This window comes from Eufriesea mexicana, unplaced genomic scaffold, assembly GCF_001483705.2.
Source record: "Eufriesea mexicana isolate 0111107269 unplaced genomic scaffold, ASM148370v2 scaffold6179, whole genome shotgun sequence".
Classification (NCBI taxonomy): Eukaryota; Metazoa; Arthropoda; class Insecta; order Hymenoptera; family Apidae; genus Eufriesea; species Eufriesea mexicana.
This window is the reverse complement of record NW_016914064.1, coordinates 114,385-135,900: the sequence shown is the minus strand read 5'-3', so window position 1 is coordinate 135,900 and position 21,516 is coordinate 114,385. Positions and strand designations below refer to the sequence as shown.

The 21,516-nt window shown below is 35.1% G+C and overlaps 2 protein-coding genes across 2 annotated transcripts; both read right to left on the bottom strand.

The window, feature by feature from the left end:
* Positions 1-237: 237 nt before the first annotated feature.
* Positions 238-14,679, bottom strand: Dhc62B (Dynein heavy chain at 62B). The gene is made up of 30 exons (XM_017906762.1): positions 14,566-14,679; positions 14,297-14,482; positions 13,991-14,214; positions 13,327-13,573; positions 12,751-13,149; positions 12,468-12,678; positions 12,124-12,397; positions 11,665-12,045; positions 11,508-11,601; positions 11,273-11,427; positions 10,877-11,162; positions 10,649-10,810; positions 10,382-10,593; positions 10,182-10,299; positions 9,871-10,120; positions 9,575-9,827; positions 6,324-9,504; positions 5,647-6,248; positions 5,300-5,586; positions 4,973-5,226; positions 4,586-4,882; positions 4,013-4,508; positions 3,156-3,901; positions 2,722-3,075; positions 2,166-2,632; positions 1,909-2,066; positions 1,509-1,755; positions 1,016-1,421; positions 672-935; positions 238-588 (listed from the first exon to the last, which is right to left on the bottom strand). The coding sequence occupies exons 1-30, from the start codon at positions 14,677-14,679 to the stop codon at positions 238-240; spliced, it is 11,676 nt and encodes a 3,891-aa protein (XP_017762251.1).
* A 2,796-nt stretch (positions 14,680-17,475) lies between these two features.
* muskelin (muskelin 1) lies at positions 17,476-20,992 on the bottom strand. The gene is made up of 12 exons (XM_017906760.1): positions 20,904-20,992; positions 20,615-20,684; positions 20,282-20,424; positions 20,008-20,212; positions 19,672-19,864; positions 19,352-19,587; positions 19,012-19,292; positions 18,775-18,949; positions 18,501-18,701; positions 18,219-18,410; positions 17,898-18,140; positions 17,476-17,807 (listed from the first exon to the last, which is right to left on the bottom strand). The coding sequence occupies exons 1-12, from the start codon at positions 20,990-20,992 to the stop codon at positions 17,565-17,567; spliced, it is 2,271 nt and encodes a 756-aa protein (XP_017762249.1). The 3' UTR covers positions 17,476-17,564.
* Positions 20,993-21,516: the final 524 nt, after the last annotated feature.

Below are 21,516 nucleotides of genomic sequence, written 5' to 3'. Positions count from 1 at the left end.
TTGATGTAATACTATATTTTGTCAGCATTGATAAATTTCATATAGTGCATGTATACATGTAAGTTAAGGGAGGCAATGTAACCTAGGATCACATAACTAATGTTTTACATTTAAGACATAGTAAACTTAATGGTTTTGAAATTTGTAGAAAACGCAGTAAATATTTTAATAATGTATAATTAATAAAATTTAAAAGCACAAGTTTAGAGATAGAAATTAAATAATATTAGAGATTGTTTAATTGTCAAGTTGACAAAGCAGAGCGAGTCCTCTTTTAATCCAATGATTGACTGGGTTATTGGTATCCAAGAGGATCGATAGCACGTAATTAGTCGAATGTCCAGTTGTCTTAAGAATACCGTAACGTGCAGAAGTTATATAAACAGGACATTCGTATCGTTTTCCTATTAGAATGGTATCTACTACGCATGGTTTCATCCATATTATTGGCATAGGTTCCCAAAGGATTTTTGGATAACTTTCAGCGAGTAACATGCTTCGCATATCCCATCTCGCGCCAGCCAGAAACATTCCGTGAACGTAAACACCATCAATTGGAGATTGATGTAATTCATATGCAGGAAGCACCTAGCGGATGGTGATTATATTTAACGTTTTTTCTTTTGTGATAAAAAATGTAATTATATCCTAGCTATGTTTAAAATAAAAACCTCAAAATCAAAACTGATTCTATCGATAGGTATCCTATATTTCCTTGCAAAATTTTGCGTTGTCGCCGTAAGGAAAGCATGTATAAATGAGAATCCAGCTATCCAGAATGTTTTCGGTCTATTTTTTGTTAACCATTCTCGGAAAAAGTTTAACCGATCAAGTAAATCGTTAATAAAATTTGGTAATGGTTTCAAACTTGGATAAGCGCATGCTTTCACCCAAGATGGTGGAATTTTTGCGCTTAATATATGAGTAGCTAGAATCTAGAAATACATGGAATTTTCTATATACCGCTAAATATATATATTTTATCAATATAACATGTTATTAAGTTTCGTAATACCTCTAAAGCAGGGGTCAACACTATCAATCCTTTTATTGCTTTTTCCAGCATATTAAGAGATTCTCGAATCTCATACAAAAGGATGTTGTACCTTTGTAATTCTTGTATTAAAACAGTATTCATGGATTCCATGTAAACAATAGGATAATATTGCTGCGCCTCCTCAATATCAAACAATTCAGGTAATCTATCATAAATATCGTTTTTCATGTTCAACAGCATTTCGTCTTGTTTAGTAGTGTCACCTACTGTAACCGTTCCTTGAATTAACATCATAGATTGAAAGAAATTATTTGCCAGCTCAAGATCTCGCGTAATTCCTGCATTCATATGCAATCCAACTACCTCTGGTGACGGATTTAAGGGAATTCCTTGAATTTGTTTAATGTAATCTTCATATTCGTGTCTACACACGTATGCACATAATACAACACAATAAAAGTGAATAATATTTTTCTACGAAGATAAAAGTGAGCTAAAGATATAGAAATACCTTTTTGGTAATGTGTATTCGGGACCGACATCTGCAAAGCTATAAGTCGGATCTGTGATTACATTCTGATTATAAAAATCTTGTAATATCGTATTCAAGCATCTTCGATCTCTGTCATCTGTGACTCGGCCACCGTAATTACATTCACCCGTTAGATATACGATAGCCTTGAAAGGGACATATTCGTAATCATTTATGTATAACTGAAGTTGTTGAGCGGATATTTGGAGGTCCGATTCATTGAAACCTATATTTACACATTTACCAATGTATATTTATAGAATATATTTGTACATGTATAGCGTACACATTTTTTATCCATTTTTCATTTCTTGTAGTATTGTACACAGAAGAAAGAACAGAAAGAAAATAAAGAAAAGTAAGAAGTTATTTGACAGACCGTATTTTATGTTCCAACCCTGAGCGCCATAATTTCGTCTTTCCTGTACCACAGCATGAAAAAAGCATAAAGCATAAAGCAACTTCGAATATGTTCTTCTTTTAGCAGGTTCATTATCAAAAAAATCCATACTTCTGGTTGCTTCAGATTTGTAGGATCTAACGGGCGAATATACTTTTGTTCATTTTTAAGAAAGGAATTTTTTTTCAATCTTTCATATTACGAATGTTCGGTGTTTAGGCAAATGGCAAACTCACCTCATAATATTGTTTTGTAATCCGGACGGAGGTTCGTTAGTCATTTTAACACCATTTTGCAGGATTGTAATCGGAAAATGTTCGGCAGGGTAACTAGTAAGCCACAAACGAAAGTTAGCATGCGTATTCGAAGGATCAAAATGTTCGCAAATATCCTCTAACATAGGCATCCACGAAGCGGCTAAGTGACAATTTTGTAGGCACACCCACTCGCCGTTGCTTTGTGCTTGTTCGATCAATTTTTGAGCAATGGGTCCTTGGCCTTGGCCGAGGGAAATCGAATGAAATCTTTCGAGGAAATTCATACTTTCCGCGAACAAAGACAGTGCTTCCATTGGATCAGAACCTGGAGATAAAATGAAGATCAACGGTATCAGAGAACTTGATTCGGAGAATGATTTAGAAATGTCAAAGGGTGGCGGTAACACAAATTTCAAACCCATTCCAACTTCGACGAATCGTTGTATCTGAAACGTAAGTACTTTAGTACTTTCATGTCAAGATGAGCATAGGAGAAAGAATGAGAACAAAACTGAATGAAATCTGTCGAATTTACCATGATCATCACTTTGTCAGCTCTGATCATTCTCGTAACGATCAATTTCTGAAAAGGTGTTAAACTCTTCTGCCATGGGTCTGGTATCGGTGAATTTTCCGGATTCAATAAATCATAATATTCTTTCCATGGATTTAAATTACTCACGAAACTTGATTGAAAATTGACAAAGGCAGGTAATACGTGAATTCTGCAAATTTCACCCCATGATTTATCTGGAAGCCATTTGGATGCTGGGTTGCTTGATATCGCTGCCAATGCGATGCCGCCGGACAGAAAGAACGTCATTTCTTCTTTTGTGATTGCGTTTTCCGATATCAAGATCGTCGTATATAAGATAAACGAATACAATATCTGATCAAATAAAACAATTAAATATCATCCAAAATACCAGTATCGAAAATTGTAGCATAATTATTCAAATAAAAATTTACTTTGTCCTTCTCAAATAAAGATCTACAGACATTTTGGTATAAGTTATAAGTAAAAGTTTCTCGTAGAAACGCGAGTCTTCTTTCGAGAATTTTACTCTTGTTTGCGGTGTCAATGGAACTAATATACAAGCTGATAAACCACACCAAAGAATATTGATACATAGGATCGATATTAGGTAGATCAGTGATCGTATAGTAGAGAGCGGAACTATGTCGGGCGATAGGTTTGTAATTTTGTCGAAATCCTTCGATTTGTAACTCCGTTTTCTTCGCGGCAGCTTGTTTCTTTAATATATCGATGGAAAGAATCTTGGATGAATCTAATATCTCTATGGCTTCTTCGTCTTCCAAAATACTAGCTCCAGATGCCGATAAAGTTTTCAAAATATTATCTTCTACTTGCTGTAAAGCTTGCCTGTTTGCGGCACTTTGGACGATCAAATATTCTCGCTTCTCCTGTAAATCGGGCCTCTCTTTTGCAACTACTATACCTAATAATTGATCTTCTAAAGCACCAATCGTTAATGCGAAATTGATCACAGTTACTTTATTGAAAGTCTCGGGTAGATAATGCGGGTTACGTAATTTGGTAGTAATATACAATTTGAACCGCAAACTGTATTCGATCGTTTTCTCGCCAAGTGTGATATACCACAAGACGCCCATTTTATATATTGCCTTTGATAATATCGGATCAAGAGGTGGTGTCAGTTCTTCAAGAACGTTTTCGATAAGTACCGGTTTTCCTATAAGAAATATACATATCAAAGTCTATCGAGATTGTTTGAAAATTAGTCGAGAATATTTTCCAAAGTGGGCCGTACAAAAGTTTATAAATCATGAGGATAATACATTACCATATTCTATAGCTTGTTCTATGATGTTCATGTAAGATGTATCTGTTAATTTTACGATTTCGAGTTCGTTTTGTTTCTCCATGTTGCGAATCCATTTATTTGCTTGACTTTGAGGGTCGATAAACAAACTCCATCTCTTCGAGTTGTCCATGATTATGGCATTTTCAGTGGAAAACGAGTCCCGAGGTAACCCAAATATATTCCACGAGTTAATCTTTATCTCGGTTCCGAGTATCTCAATAAAGTCGAAATTTTCCGTACACGGGATTTTTAAGTTCTTAACGTAGACTATCCATTTTCCTAAGCTTTCGATACGATAATTAGACGTAAACGGACCTAGATACGCTATCATACCGCAGGAAATTAAAATATCACCCGGCAGAGTGTCATAAGAACTTTGCAAGTTCGCTGCTGCGGTCATCCAACGATCTTTCTCTCCACCCAGACCACTAATTAATTTTTCAGCTCGAATTAACTTGTTTCTGCAATTTGTCACCTATGAATTTTTAACTAGCATCAGGTATGGTACGCAATTCGTATAACCGTTCATTCAAGTGCTTATGTTTTCGTTACCTCGTTTTCCAACTGAATTTTCTTAGCGAGGGTTACTTGTAAATTTTCGTTGAGTGTCCTCAACTTTTCGGTCAACGCAGTCAGCATTTCACGTCTTTCGTTCAAAAACTTAATGGTATTTTCATAGTCTCGTTGCGCAGCTTCTAGTTTCGCTTTTTTCGGTGCAACTATTTTCACAACCGCGTCGTATAAAACCATCGCTCTCACCCATTTACAAAGGCCTTCCGCTGCTGATGATGCTCTAGCTACAATCTTTGGCTCGAAGTTCTTATCCGTCATGTAGGTTATTTTAATTTCCTATATTTATCGAGTAATTTTTATATTCAAAATGTGTATCAAATTGATACGATGTTATTATAAAGTACAAAATATAATCATTGACGATGCCTGCATAATATTCGGAGGAATGTTGTCTTTATCGTATTGCCGTAAGGTTTCCAAAAATCTCATATCGCCTAATAAACGTTTACTTGGGGTCCAATAATCGTTTACTTTTTTACCGGTAACTGGATCTTCGACTTTAGCAGGGGGTATACCTAACATTACGCATACTGCGGCCATCACGAGCTTTACTCCAGCTGGAGGACTCCTCATTGTTCTTACAACTGCTATGTCAGCTGGCTTTAAAGTATTTAGAGCGGCTATGATTGTAAAGGAATAACGAATTAGCAAACGTTTAAATGAAACTTATAGAAAGCGTAAAAGTAAATATACCTAAAGCATCTTCCAGGGCTGGCAAAGCCTCTGCTAAATCCGCCTCGCATTCCACTTTCAGATTCATTGCAACTTTGGCTTGTACGTTAGCCATGTTCTCGTCTTTCTTTACCATAATTCTTGCTTTCTCAACGCTGATATTCTCGGTTTCGATTTTCTTCATCGTCTCCGATGTCTCCTTGGCAGACGCCTCAAGTTGAGGCCGTAATTCCGAAAGTGTTACTCTCATTTGACTAATTAGTTGGGCCGCGTATTCTAGTTTATCTAATCCGCTGACATACCGATCTCTGTGGTGCAAGAAGACTATAATTGTTTTTCCCATTATATTTGTTACCCTGGTTACATACCTCGCGAAAGTAAGTTCTTCCTGTTTTTCCCTCATCAGTTCCGCGTAAGTTCGTATAAGATCTAAAAAGCCGGCTGTTGTGATGTAAGTTTGTCTACCCGTGACATTGTAAAATTCAGTGCTAATATCTTTGGCACAAATGTGAAAAAATTTACACGCAACCACCGCGTTGATTTTCACCTGCTCGTCGATATCTATATCGGTAGTGCTGCGTAGAGCTACCTGTTCAAGAGCATCCTCTGGCCATACTTCGAACCAATCGATTGTACAACAATTCACGAGACTCGGATAAAGTCGAAGTCTGATTCTGAAGGTGTCCCCGATGGGGCTGAAGCATAGCATTATGTGTAACTTCTCTTTGCAACGATTCACGAAATAAGCGAGTATGGACAAAACCGATATGTCTAAATTTCGATTACCGCCCTGAGCGGCTAGTCGGGTCATCTCGATGATTTCTTGTCTTTCCTCGATGGTGAACAGATTCGGCACCTCGCCTGAATTCAACAAACTGTCGATGTCGTTCAGGAAAATTTCGCTTTTAATTTGTCCTTCGGTGAGCAAGAATACAAAATCTTTGCCTAAACCGCCGGAATTCATGAGCACCTAAACATTCCAAATATCATTTGTATTTACTCGTAAGTATTATCGCGATCGATCTTTTTTGCTTATGAAACGAACCTTCTTTATATCATCCTGCCATTCTTGTATACCATATGCGCTGCCTATCTCTGGTTGAAAGAGACCATGACCGGCCATATTGGATGCTAATCTTGTTAACGATTGCCTACCGGATCCACCTACACCTACCATCAGTAAGCTGCCACAAGGAATAGCCAATATGCGACAAATTTTTGCAAGATGTTCCAGAGCATAACGGAATAGTACAATATCCATTTTGTATCTATGAGTTAGATTGTACTCTTCGAGGCAGGAAGTCGCTACTTCTAAATATTCTTCCATAGATTTTACTTCTTCGTATCGACGATCGGCTGGAATCGTATCTATGTCCATAAAAGTACCAAATATGAGACTTCGTAAGCTATCCTTTGTTAACTGATCGTCAAACTTTGGCAGATAATCAAACACCGTTTCAAACGATTCCTTGAGATTGCTTCCAACCACTTCCTTAATCTTTATAAACAACCAATGTCGGTCGTTTTCATCGATTAGACGATCACCGAAGACTCTTAATGTTTCGTGAACCCATAGTTTCGTGAAATCTGACTTCGATTCCACGGATTCTTCTTTGATCATCGTGCAACCGGTTACCACGCGAGAAAAGTCACGCAAATTAAAAAGATAATGGGATTTCATTGGTGTCGGTCTCAGCTCTTTTTGGGCATTCTGAAAGATATTCATAGTTGCGTTCACAATTTCGATGATAGTTGGCATAGCTGCAGTAGTGAAACCATTCCGTTGCAAACCTATGAATGCGATGTTTGTAAAAATTCTGATGATAGTGTCCTCGGAAAAGTTACTGATACTGAACAGATTAAAATGTCTCAGGAATCTTTGGTACAATTCCTGCCTACTACCGCCCGGTGGAGCCATAGCGCAAACAAACATTGTATCGTATATATAAATCTTTTCTGGTTTTTTCAGATCGAACCAAATTTTGTGATCGAAGAACTGTCGAAGCAGCTCGATCGGTGGTTGGGAACCGTACGTTTCTTTTGCAGGCATGTTAACATCATCGATAAATACGATGCAATGTGTGCCTGGTAAAGGACCAAATTGATTTCTGCGTTTTTTATATAATTTTAGTACAATTAACTCTTGTGTCTGTGCAGCCGTGATGTTCGGAGTAAACGTAATAAAATTTGGTAAATATTCCTCTTCCTTTAACTTGTTCATGATCAAGTCCTTGATATAGAAACTTTTTCCGGTACCCGTTTCTCCGTACAATAGAAATCGTTTGCGATGCTCGATGTGTTTCAAAAATAGACTTTGATATTTCACTGTATCAACGGTAGGAATCATCATTTGAACGATGCTTCCGGTATCCGAATACTCTTCTTGTCTTGCCACGTCAGAGAATCGTCTCCACGCACCTCTTCCTCTGTATGTGTAAAAGCAATCGTGAATTAAGTCGTCCGTTGGAAGAGAGATCAGGGCTTCGCTAAGAAATTCAGGAAGCGGATGTTCCGTTTGCTCGTTCTTCCAAAAACTTAAGTAAAACGCGTTGAATTTTACGCGGGATACGTAATCTAGCGTACCGGCAGCTCCCCAAACTACCGATACCAACATAGTTGCCTGCAGCCAAGGTATAATGAATTGATCATACGTTTTTGGATTCTGTTCCACCGCGTCTTCCATAAACATTTCGAAAATATTCATCGTTGACACAACCTGATGTATTTGGCCAGCATTGATGGTTGTGCGACAGGTTTTTCGAATAAATTCCAAACATGGATCGATCAACCAATAGAACAGTTCCTTCATATTTTCCTCGTAACTTTCTTTCCACATAGGATTCAATTTGTTCATCCAAGATTGGACGAATGGTTTCCAACCCAGAACACGTGGTTCCACATATATCATTCCACATCGAGATACTGTGGCAGGTGATGCGTGAGCAAGATCCATTACTTCAAAAATCATTGACATAACGTTGGACATTTGAATTACTTCGCCGGATGTTAAGCAGAGTTTTTTATTGTCGTCGAGGACAGTATTGAGGTTTTCGATCCACAAGGCATCCACTGGTCCGTCGAAAATGATCCATTTCCTGTCGGCCGATTCTTCCATAGAATACATACGAAACGCAACTGCGCACACACCGTCGGTCCATTCGGAAGAAACCGGATCGAAATATCCGTATAGTTGTTCTAACGTTATAGACTTTGGATTAATCGTATAATACTTTGTTATCGCTCCATCCCCATCACCTCGATTGTGCATTATGGTTAGAGCATCGGCCAAGGTGTGGAGAACCGAAGTTTTTCCACCGAATGGTTCACCTACCAACATAAATCCGTGACGAACTATCATCATTTCGAATGTTTGTATGATCTTTAAAAGGAAACCATCTACTGGTTGCAAATTATGCTTATCGGTAACCTCGTGAATTGCTTTCAGAATAACATCGTAACTTGGGGATGGAAGTTCCAAACCAGGGAACAGATCAGAGACGATACCTTGAAAAAGTGGAACATCGTGTGCTAAAAACTTTGGTAAATTCACATCAATCACAGACCTAAGTAACAGCACAGACTCATCTTCATCTGGAAATTGTAATTTAATATTTTGTGCTGCTGTTAAAACAGCTTTTACAGCTCGCATTCCATAGTCGTAATGAGATTGCGTGGATAATTGTTCGGAGCATAGCTTGTATGTAGTTACAATTTTCGTAGACAGCTCTCGAGCGCTACTGAATCCAGAAGAATAAAGAAATATTTCAGCGATCATAGCGTAATCTGGTACCATCATTGCTACCGTTCTAAAAAGAACTTTTAAATTGTCTGGTAGCTCTGTACGACCTGCGTAACCTGGGTTCATTGTGATGCAAACGTAAACGGCAGGATTTAATTTTAATTCGGTTCCTTCGAAAATAAAAGTTTCCAACTTGGCACGTACGGCTTGAGTGATACAAAGCATTTGTTGTGCAACTACGGACAATACTTCCAGTTCGATCCTGTTGAATTCGTCAAAGCAAGACCATGCACCGCACGCAGCAAGACCTTTAAAGAACTTTCCCATGTTTTTGTAGTCAAGACCTTCGGAACAATTGAAAACTACACATTGTACGGCTAAAGCTCTGCTCAAATCTTTCGTTGTTTCCGTTTTGCCAGTACCGGCTGGACCTTCCGGAGCTCCGTTCAAGTGTAAAGAATATGCGCCGATTAAGGTACGATAACATCTATATGCAAAGTATCATTACATTCTTTCTTTCATAATTTCCATCTTCCTGTCGATGTCTTCCTTCTTACCTGTCTGTCAAAGGAGTGATAACAAGACGAGGACAGTTTCCAATATATTCGTATGCATAAGCTACGGTGGTATATATAATCCTAACAAACACATCGTCTTCCCAATAATAGCGCAATTGTGCCAACCATTCAAAATCGGTTTCGCTTATGATTTTCTTATTAATTAACAGCTCAACTACGTCCATAGCATGTACATCCAAAGTAATAAGAGCATTTAACGTAGTTCGATTTTGTTTTGTCAATTGTCCTGCAGATATAGTATTTGTTTAATAGTAGCAAATGCTTTTGAATATTATGCCGTGTACCTCTAACCAATTGAACCATCTCTAAAATTTGAGATTTGAGTTTTACATGAAGTGCTTCCATCGTAGAAGGGATATGGGTCATAAGACTGTTCTGAACGTCCATGCTCCAATAAATTTGAGAAACACATAAAACTACCATGCCAGGCCATATACGTACCCATACAACCCGTCTATTAATTTCATAATCGAGATAGCTCATAAGGATTTCATGCCTTACAGACTTCAGCATTTGTTCTTCGACCTATAATTTCACGATATTGTACGATGTTACATTTATAAATAAATACCCTATGATCGCATACTTGAATGAGCCATCGTTCTACGCAGCCTCTCGCTGCAGCAGTTGAAATCTTTTCCTGCAATCTAACTTCTTCGTTATCTTCACTAAACATCGAAGATATTTCCAATTCTTCGTTAAAACTATAGAATTATGTTTTACTACGGAATCAAAGCTTGTCTCGTATAGCATTCTTAATCGTTGTACCCTCTACATATAGTTTACCGTAATTTATTTATTCCCTCAAAACATTTTCTAAGATGTGGCTGAACTCGAAGAGGATCCTTTGTTTCGGATAATATCTCTAACATGTCGTCATTACTCAAGAAGAAAAATCGTGGGAAGAAAAGTCTCTTCTTCTCGAGGTAATTTAATACACCGTCGTTTACCTTTTCCATTAATACATTTGCTTCCCGCATGATTTCTAGCAGACCAATCTGTGAATAAACGTTACTTTGGTGTTTCATCTCATCTAATGACACTAGTACTTACAGAACCAGCGGTTTCCCGTACACGAGGATCCTTTGCAACACCATTCATTGCACTGCGAAATATTCTGTCAACTTGAAAGAATAGCACTTCTTCATCGGGTAATTGTGCTACGATGTCTTTGCTCGAAAAGATGGGTAACAAATACATCCACTGTACTTGAACCTAATATAGAAACATAAAACATATGTATAAACGTAACATAGAAAGACGATAAAGCTTCTACAGTACTTTGGTCCATTCTTCGATTGTTGACTGTATTCGAAATAGAAGAAAGTAAAATTCTTTAACCTCTTCTTCGATAAGCTTGACAAACGCGGAACCCCGCATTGCTTGAACTTTTATAATATGCTCCTCTAAGAGACTTTGAATATCGTCTAAATGGGTCAAGATGTTTACTCCTGAATCTTTATAGAGTACAGTGGTAAAAAATATGTTGTCCCATTCACTGATCATTTTTGTTAATGACTCTTCAAGAGCAAGTTGTTTCCTTGCACTTACGCTTATCGTTTCATATCTTAATACAATATTAATTATCATTTGATGTAATCATTCGATTATGAAATAGAGAAGCTAGAGAGGAAAGGGACCCGTGTTATAACAAAAAGAGAAATACAAAGGTATTACTTGTCCAATTCGGCCATTAAATTCATATTTATAATTTTCCGAAATGTTGTTCCAGCATCGGGAGTAAGATCGAAACCAGCTATAACAGACATTTCATCCCAATGTACTTGTCGCATCGCGGGATTTCGAAAAATCGTCAGCAACGGTATATATTGCTGCGTTAAAAATAACAATAGTAAGCAATAGTAAGAAATAGTAAGAAATTGCTTTTGCGAATAGGTGTTTTTAAAATTACCTTGAACCACTTGGTATCCTCAATAAGCTGATGACAAAGTTTCAAAGGTGTGGGTTGTTGAAAAAGATCTGGATCGTCTGGTGATCCTATAAAACTGACGTAAAACATTGACGTTTTAATACTTGATAAATTTAACATTATAACATAGGTCTATTACCTATGAGGATAATTCATCGCATTCTCCATCTTTATTCTTGTCCTGTATTGCTTGCACGTTTTATTGAAGTTTGCAAAATAATCGGTTGTCTTGTTCTCAATATCATTCGAATCTAAGTATTCAAATGGACCATCTAACCAAACGTCCCGATACCTTTGCCACTGATAACCTCGATAAATTAATTCGTAATATGGCATTATGTTCTCTTTCAATTCATTGATGCGTGGGTATTGAGAGAGCGGATATTTGAAAAGTTTCTCCTCGTCGTTGATCCAAGTTACTCTCTCATCCATACGATCCAAGTCACGTGCAAATTTTCGCATATATTCTATGTATTCTCGTATGCGATTTGCATCATCCATGTCGTTCATAATTTTCAATCTGATAATAACAAGATGACAATGCATAGTGTTCATTACAATTCAAGATTATGTTAATTCACCTATCGTAATGCTTCACCTAGGAAACATGTTTTCGACATCCGTGTTTAGATTTTCGATTTTTCTTTGAAGTTTCTCTTCTAATTCAAATTTAATTTGCTCATACACGGCGCTATTCTGTTCAAATATTGGCCTTATTCGCTTCAACCAATGGATTGTGATATTATTCAATTCTATGTGATCTTTGGTTAATGTTGTCATTCCGATTAATGACGCCATCATTCGTAATGATAAAGTAATTTTTTCCTCTAATGATCTCATTAACGTTGACGCAGCCATTAACATATATTCACCTGAAATGAAATAATTGTATTTGACTTCTCATATAATACCATCGATATAATTCGCTATTAAAAGAATTACCTAATTCGAGTAATTCTTTCGTGGTATTAGGGACATTTATAGCGCGTTCTTTTATCGCTTCGAATGCATCACAAATTTTAAGGTTATAATTACGATGAGTTTTTACTAACTGTTCGATAATCAATTTGCGCACTTCTTCTGTGTAATAAAGAAGTCCCGTCTTTGCTGCAACTTGATGAATTACACCAATTGAAAAATATTCGTGATCCGGCTGGATTAAAACTCCTGTTAATTACTCTTTTGCGAAAAGAATAAATATCGAAGAGTATGTGTTATAATTTACCATGCCATTTATTTCTCGGATAAATTGATTGAAATCTTCAACCTTAAACACAGATTCTTGAAAAGAGTGTCCCGTAGTAACATAGGTAGCGATATTTCTATATGTCTCTGGATCGAAAACAACTTTAAACTTATTATACAGTTTTTCGACGTAGTTATTGAAAGGTTGAAAAGTGTTCTGCAGGATTTCAGCAAGACGTCGATGCGTTTCCTCTAAATACCATTCTGGCAATATAACTTTAATATATTCTCGTTGAATCTTTACACCAACCCAAGAATCTAATGGTGGTAATTGTTGACCGACACGACTAATCTGATCAACTATATTATGAAACGCGTTATAAATTTCACGCATCGTTGGACTAAAAAATATCTCGTTCTTCTCACATTTTAAATGTAGCTATAGAACAAAAATATCATTGAGTATGCGTTTTATTCGATCATTTGAGTAATGAATTTAAATCGCACTTCTTGAAGTTATCACCAATTGTTGTCTTTAAGCGATCTATCGATCGATTAATTAATTGACAAAAATTCGAAATATTCAATTTTATATTTTTTAGCATAATTCTAGTACCTTAAATAAAGGCACAGTTTCCTCGTCTTTTAGAATCTGAAGTAAATACTCAATGGTGTTTATCATGCGCGTGATCACTTGAAGTGCAAGTAAATTATTAGCACAGTTAAGAAAGTCTGATAAGGATGGCGGGGGTATATCATAAAGGTAACGTGGTTGAGAGATCAGTCGCACGATGTCACTGTAGTAGGTGCTACTGATCGTTAGCGCGCCTTTTTTCATATCACTTTCCACCAAATCTAGAAACCTATAAAACATTCGTGGTAAAAGAACGTCAATATTGATCGGTTAACTCCGCGTGTGTGTTTTTTCTTCAACTCGCACTAATGTATGTGGAACGATAGAAACAATTCAATTAGAACGAAATTCTTGTAACGAAGCAAAAGTTTGGAATGGCTGAGACCGATACGTGTACACGACAGTATTGTTCGGGACGGTGTTCGTGTTTTAGAACGCGCGGTAATTTTTCGAATAAGTTCCAGCTGTGGGTAAAAGAAAAAAAAAAAATCACCTGTTGAAATCAAGATAATCCAATTCCAATCGGTAACGTTTAAAATCGCAAATCCACTCTGGGATTAAAAAGTGGGCTCTTGCCACTATGTTTTTCATCAATTTGTGAGGTAAGTAATGCTTTCTTCTAATTATGCATCGATTTTTCAAATACTTTGGATACAAATGTGTTCGTCCAGCAAACTTGTATGAAAGAATTTGTTCTAAACCCATATTACATGTATCTTGACACTCTATGGCTATCACTCTCTTTACGGCTAAATCGTGCATCACCTCGTAATAACGAGTTTTTGTTTCGAACAATTGATCCTCGAAACTGTTCGCGTACTTGCATCGCAAGGTAGGAGATATTAAATTTCGTATATTCTCTTCCCATTCCTAGGCGATGTTTAACATTGGATTGTATAATAACACTTCGCATTTATTTGTAAGCGATATAATGCATTTTAAAATCACGTACAGATAACAGATTATTCGCGGGCAATTTACCAGCAAATTCTTTCATCTTTGTGAAGTAAAATCTTTGGGGGCGCTCCAGTTGACATTCCTTAATAGGTTCACAACCACTTGCTTGTTCTTCATGACGAACCTTTGACTTCGTGATCACTAATTTTAATACACTTTGCGCATCTTCGATATTATTAACCTTTCAAATACAAATCGAATCCTTTCTTTTCGATTACGTTCGAAAAAATAACGATTTACTACAGACAAACAAATTAATATTACCTTTCGAAGCTCAAGTGCATTCTTGGCGAAATGATCGATCATTGAGCGATAATCGAAATTCAATGCCGTAGTCACTTCACACACTACGCTTTCGTCCTCCTTCGCGTCCGACATAGCGAATTATTTTCCTTCCCTTTGATTGTTGTTTAACTTTTTTCCTGTTTGCTCGTCCACGTGGGCAGGTTATCGAATCGTTGAATTGAAAATCGTCGTTAGTCACAGTCATTTATCTTTTTAATTTTATCGGTAGTCATCTATCAAGAACTGTAAATTATCTAGCGAATCAAATTATTACGTTCAAATAATTCTTGCAAAAAGTTCACCTTCTTTATTCCATATGTACACATATGTGACACGAGTTCGTTCTCATCTTACAATTAGTACGGTTTAACAAACGATTATAACGATTTCAAATAAATGCATGTGATCATTGGCAATGAAACGATTATATTTAAATATATGGAAAAGAAAAAGGAAACAGATGATTGAAGAAACAATCAAAGACGCGCTTATACCGGGTGCCTTGTGAATATGAAATTAGACGATCAAACTATGCAAAGAGAAAATAATAAATACATGACCAAAGCTAGGTATTTTTTAAGATGTAAATAAATAAAAGGGAATTCTCGAATGCGTTCTTGTTTAATGCTCAGTTCATAGATTCGTAATAGAGAGACATGTGAATGATTTGACTGATTTTTATTTGTGTGGCGCGTATTGGCACAGTTTGATCGTCCAGTTCCGAGGCACTTATTTTTCTATCGCGTAAAGGGAACGTCGAATCTTCGGTAGAAACAAATGGATTATACAAACAAGATCGAACTATAAAACTTTACAACTTATATGACAATTATGATTCTTAATTCTTATAAATCACACGTTTATCGGTTCACCGGTGAATATCGAATGGTGATTGTTTTTCGTAATCGTATATTAGTTGACTAGAACTTCGAATATCACGGCTTTAGAATTCTATTCAACGTTCTTGTCGAATTTCATAATAAAATGATAGGATAAAATCCTGAGACAAATCTGATGTTTAGTATCTTCACACACACACACGCACACACGCACACACGCACGCACGCATATATATACCAAACAAACATACATACATACATACATACATATGTATGTATGTATGTATGTATGTATGTATGTATTTGTTTGGTTATATGTATGTATATGAGTGTATGTGTGTATATATGTGTAACATTGTGGAAGTAACATTTGACTTGTAACTTTCTCTGCCGTGTATAAAGTTGATTTCAATCATGACTCGAGAAACATCGAAGATACTTTTATGCTGCACCACAGTCGTGCTTAACTAAACCAATAATTATAACAGGTCTTCTGTTCTTTGAAAATCGCAGAGAAGGATTATAACGATGAAACATCTCTGAGAGAATTACACGCGTTTACAAAAGTTTCGCATCATTTTTCTTCGTTTTGTTATTCTAACGTTCCTCGCATAAGTTCGCTACTTCTTATCCTATAACCAAATTGTACAATCGTTTCGTTCTTTAGCGCACAAAGTTATCTACAAAGATACGCTTTTGAGTTATCTTCTCATACATCTCATATAGTCGACAAGATTCGCTAATAATCACATTCTCGTCGTTCGTACCTTATAATGCTATAAATTACTGCTTAGACAAGTATATCAATAAAGCAATGCTATGTACAAGATGTTTCGAGCATATCATCGAGTAACGCTTATGGTACAAAAGGATTAACAATAATGGTGGATTTAGCTATTATATTCCTATAGTCATAGAATATATACAAGATGGTGAAAATACAAGTACTTAAAAACGTGCTTCTTATACCAATTCTACCACAAGCAAAAATGTTACCGCGTTTGTTCTTTCCATGGTACTGATTAATTAAACAGTGATACGGGAGTAACATAACTTATGATAAAACATATTCCGGATATACATTATATATATATACATTACATACATACGCGCGCGCGTGTGTGTGTGTGTGTGTGTTTTCGACTAAGGAAGATACAAAATAATTTCACGTTATTGCCATATGTGTATATAATCGCGGGAAATATTTCATCTTTTACTAAGTTTCATAGCATTTATCATTAAACGTGTATAGTAAATTCATATATGAATATAAATGATAATGCTAATTCTAACTATATCGCATGATGTACAGATGATGTTTCAGTAACAATATTTGTATAAAATATTTCAAACAGCGAACAAAGTGAAGCCATAAAAATAGAAGAATATACATTTTCTAATGCATCGCCTATATGTTGCACTTATGTCGCAATTTCTCATCAACGTTACAACATTCAACGAGTTTTCGTTCCGTGAAAGTTTGTAAAGCATCCCTTCGATATATACATATCGGATAAAAAAAGAACTTTTAAAAATAGTTACTTTTTAACTGCTTTGAGAATGATAATTATTTATATAGACAAATGTTAATATACATCGAGTCGGTAACTCCGGTTCGTTAATAGTGAAAACCGGCTTAAACAACGTAACAGAATTAAGACGAGCAATTATAATACTTATTACCCGCATTTTATAGAATAAAATTTATAAATAAATTTAACAAAATTAGATACAATGAAAGCAGCTAGAACAGTCCAATGCAAACAAAAACTCAAAAAAGGAAAAAAAAAAATAAAATAAAATAAAGAGAAAAATAAAGTGGACAGCGCAAACCTTTGTCTTAATAACTGCTCATTTAAATGTATCACCACAAAGTATATGCTTTTATATATTCTTTTAAGTTATCCTTTATGCAAAAAAAAAGGTCAAGTTATATGAATGTATCTAATTTGAAGGGGAGATCGAGATAAATTTTTACCCTTTTAAAATGATACAAAGAATTACTCTATAAAAATAATATTTCCCATTTAAAGATAAAATTGTTTCAATATCATAGTAAATGTCTTTATAAGAAAACGAAAGGAATCTCTTTGCTTTACGTTTTGGAGTATCCTTAGTTAAATTTTAATTATTGTTTGATCACAATGGTAAAAGATCAATTAAATTAGCACGGGGCTGTGTCGATGACTCGGGAAAAAATTCTGTCAATTTATCGTATAACTCAGTTCTCAAAGTATGGATATCGCGTGTGGTCGAACAACAGAACGACGAAGTATCCATGTTAACTAAATTTCCTAATACGGCGTCTGAACTATTTGAATTTGTGGCTTCTCCTAACAAGGAGTTTTGTTCTCTGAATAGAAGGGATGTTAACAATTGAAACTGTAACGAAGAAATGTATACATTTGAAAAGGCAACATTGGCAAGTAGTATTCAGTATTCATCCGTTACTGATTAAAAAAATGCTACTACCTCTTTCGTTTGTTCCACATCATTATGATCGATAATTTCCGATACTTTGGTCTGTAAATACTCAAGTGCTTCGACGCTATTGTTCAGTGCTAGCTCTTTGAATTTGTGCTTTCTAATAAGTAGTTTGCATCTTTTAAGAATTTGTTCGTGAGACGGTCTGCATAATTTTAATTGCCAGAAATCATCGAGTCGTAAGTTTGGAAGACAGGATCTACCAGAGTTTCCTCCAAATAAAAAGTGAACCTAATTACACATTATACAACGTTATTATTGAATGCTGCACAAATAAAAAAAATTTATTACAAATAGTATGCAGCAAACCTTTTTTACGTGATCATAAACCAATTGATGCGCATATCGTGGACATGGTTCATAATCTTGCATTTTACTCCAATATTTCTCTCCAACATTATGATTTCGATAAATGCAAAACCATTTATTATTTTTAATACTGTACACCCAAAAGGAATTTTGAACACTATCGTATCTTTTACCTTTGTCTTTACTTAAACCCTGAATGAACAGTAATTAAGAAAAATTGAAACAATAATGATAATAATAGTAATCATAGACATAATTAAAAGCAAAAATTCTAATACAAACCGATAAAACATATATCTCTCCCAGTTCAGGGTCGATTGTGGCTCTTTGCGTAAAACCAGCTACCGGAACGTGATTCGAATCTTTAGAACCAAAATCATTAAAGATGTGTTCAATATGATTTGTATCGACCTCATATGTGAAAAAATCGCAAAGATCCTCTTTACCTCTCTGACCAGCGAAAATGTATAACTTTCGTAATCCCTGTAAAATGATGTAATTTTTAAATTATATTAAATCTATGACATACAATTCTATGGCTTCTATGGCTACATACAGGATGAAACAACATAGCATGTCCAGCTCTGGATCGAATAATTGGTGCATTAGTAGGACATGGACGCGCAATGTCACAGGCAAGTCTATTCCAAGTACCAGTTGGTACATGATAAGAATACAGACCAGAGAAAATTTGCTCAGTTGAACTTGATACCATACCATGTTCTTCGGAACTGTAGATTAGATAAACGTGTTAATATTCCAATTAATACAGTTATTATGTTGTTCTACATACTTTGTTGGAGAAACAAGAACACGACCACCAAATATGTAAATTGTTCGTTTCTCAACGTCCATAGACATTTGATGATCAAAAATTAATTGAGGCCCTCCTACGGCCCCTGTATTTTCTGATATTTGTGTCCACTTATTTGATTCAATATCATATACAAAAAAATCACTCTTTAAATTTTCCGGCGTTCTGTATTCTGCGTCCAAGTATTTACCAAAAGTAAACAGTTGCCTGCGTTCTGGATCAAGGCACATCTTATGACAAGATCTTGCACTTGGACCACCCTATAATTTAACATTTAAATTTTCTACAAAATAATACATATTTTTCTTTGATAACTTACCACAGCTTCTGTATCTTTGCATATAATGGTCCACTTGTTAGAAGCAATATTATATACCCATAAATCTGAAAGATCTTGATTTCCATCCCACCCCCCAAAAAGATAAAGAACTTCTGCAGCTGAATCGAGCACCATTTGGTGACCTCCTCTCATTCCTGGCTTACCATCATTGAATGATAACTTAGTCCAAACTGCTCTATAAGTCTGAGCATTGATATAGTCATTTAAAAGACCCACTGTATTGTAAATCATATAATATTCTAAGATTATGTTAAAATATCATAAAAAAAAAAAGTGAAAACAGAAGAATAAATACTCACTCATTACAGCATTACTTATAAAGCATTCAGCCTGCAAATGATCACCCTTTGTTACTAGTAAGTCATATAATCCAGTCAATCGAGGATCTTCAAGTGGAACACCGGTAACTCTTTGCAATGTTTCAACAATTTCGGGTTGCTCGAGTTTTCTGAAGTGTTTCATACACAGTCTTATTACTTCTTTCTGACGATACTGAAATATTAAATTAATTGTTCTTTAGGGAAGATATTTTCTGATAAATACATATGTATATGTATGTATAATGTTTAAAACATATACATATTTTCATAAGAAACATTCATATTGTTTATATCAATGTATCATTACATATTTACCACATTCAGCCATTCGATACTAGGATTTACAATTTTAGCATCATTAGTGCCAGTTAATCGTATATGCCAAATAGAGAAATTAAAGCTAGGTCCCCAGGATTGTAATGGAACAATCTTTATGTATCTAACAGGAAAATAATTTTCTTCATTTCCTAATACATGTTTTAAATCAAAAGTTTCTGGTACTGAGTCATTTTTTAATCCACTAAAAAGTATAATTACTTATGAATATATAGATGTATATTACACTTCATATTGCAAACTTAAAACTTACTTTTCTAAAAGTTCCATCATATTTTCTGGCTCTAAACCACCATACACCTTGAACTTCTTTATGTTACATACATGTGTTTTCTCATATTTACCAAATGTAATTGTTTTTACAATTGAGGAAAATCGTAATTTTAATATAAGAAACTGAAAATTTAGAATACTTGTTGTACATATTTATTGTAGTATATTACTTTTAGTAATATAAAATATAAAATATTCTTTTAACTTAAATTTAAAAAAAAAAATGATTCATAATTTGAATACCTCTATAAATTTTGTAAGAATTTTATCAACTTGATGATAATACATTGTGTTATTTTTGAACAATGTTTACCTGTGGATAAGTGTCAATATCAGAAGACCACCGCGACGTCTGATCCGATGGTTTATCTACAAGGATATTTCTAAAAATAGAAAAAAAAATATTATTTTAATGCATAGCAAAAAGTCCGGCTTAATTATTCCAATTGTTTATTTCATAATTTCACATATAGCAGATTTTGTTATTCATCATAACCATTATTTTAGGTTAGAGAACCATTATCATGTAACAACTGTTTTCTACTTTGTAATTGAGAAGTGTATTGAAAAGAAAATTGTTCTGGTGTTAGTGAACCGCTTACTCTGGCACATAAGATGAAGAAAAACTGGAGCATTTATAAATTTTAAACTCCAAAACTTTCTGAAAATTGCTACTCTCGTTGGACGCCATGTTTCACAAATGACATAAGCTTTAACACTAAATGTGTGTACCATTTTTATAGATACATATCTAAGGACGAACGCCATAGGAAAACATGACCCGGTAAATGATTTAATGTACGTAATGTAGGAAATTATGTATTGAAATTAATTATCATACAGGTTCGGGCCAAAGTTTGCCAGCATTTCAAAATTATTTTATTTGTGTACAACTTTTGTTAAAGCATAAAATACTATGCCTAAAATTTAAATTACATATTAGTAATAAATGTACATAACACCTCAGGATTTTCTATTATTTACACTAAATTAACGAATTCATAAATACATATATTGTATTCTCTCATGTACATTCAATATTGGTATATAGTTGTAGGTAGCTATGATGGAATACAAAAAATATACACAATTTACAATTATAGGTCAAGGACAGAGAAGTTACAATAAATAGAGTATGTGTTTCGCATGTGTGGAGCGTGCGTGCGTATATGTTAAGTATGAAGGGGACACACACACATATATATATATATATAT

Bases quoted from the DNA above. Each gene is read 5' to 3' on its own strand.
- muskelin (XM_017906760.1), bottom strand. From the start codon at position 20,992: ATGGCGTCCAACGAGAGTAGCAATTTTCAGAAAGTTTTGGAGTTTAAA. The intron at 20,425-20,614 runs GTAAACATTGTT...CTAAATTTTCAG, and splicing joins ATATTGACACTTATCCACAG to TTTCTTATATTAAAATTACG. The intron at 18,702-18,774 runs GTATGTAGCCAT...ATCATTTTACAG, and splicing joins ATGCTATGTTGTTTCATCCT to GGATTACGAAAGTTATACAT.
- Dhc62B (XM_017906762.1), bottom strand. From the start codon at position 14,679: ATGTCGGACGCGAAGGAGGACGAAAGCGTAGTGTGTGAAGTGACTACG. The intron at 13,574-13,990 runs GTATTTGAAAAA...AATGTTTTATAG, and splicing joins CGAACACATTTGTATCCAAA to GTTTCTAGATTTGGTGGAAA. The intron at 12,398-12,467 runs GTAATTCTTTTA...ATTTCATTTCAG, and splicing joins GAAAGAATTACTCGAATTAG to GTGAATATATGTTAATGGCT.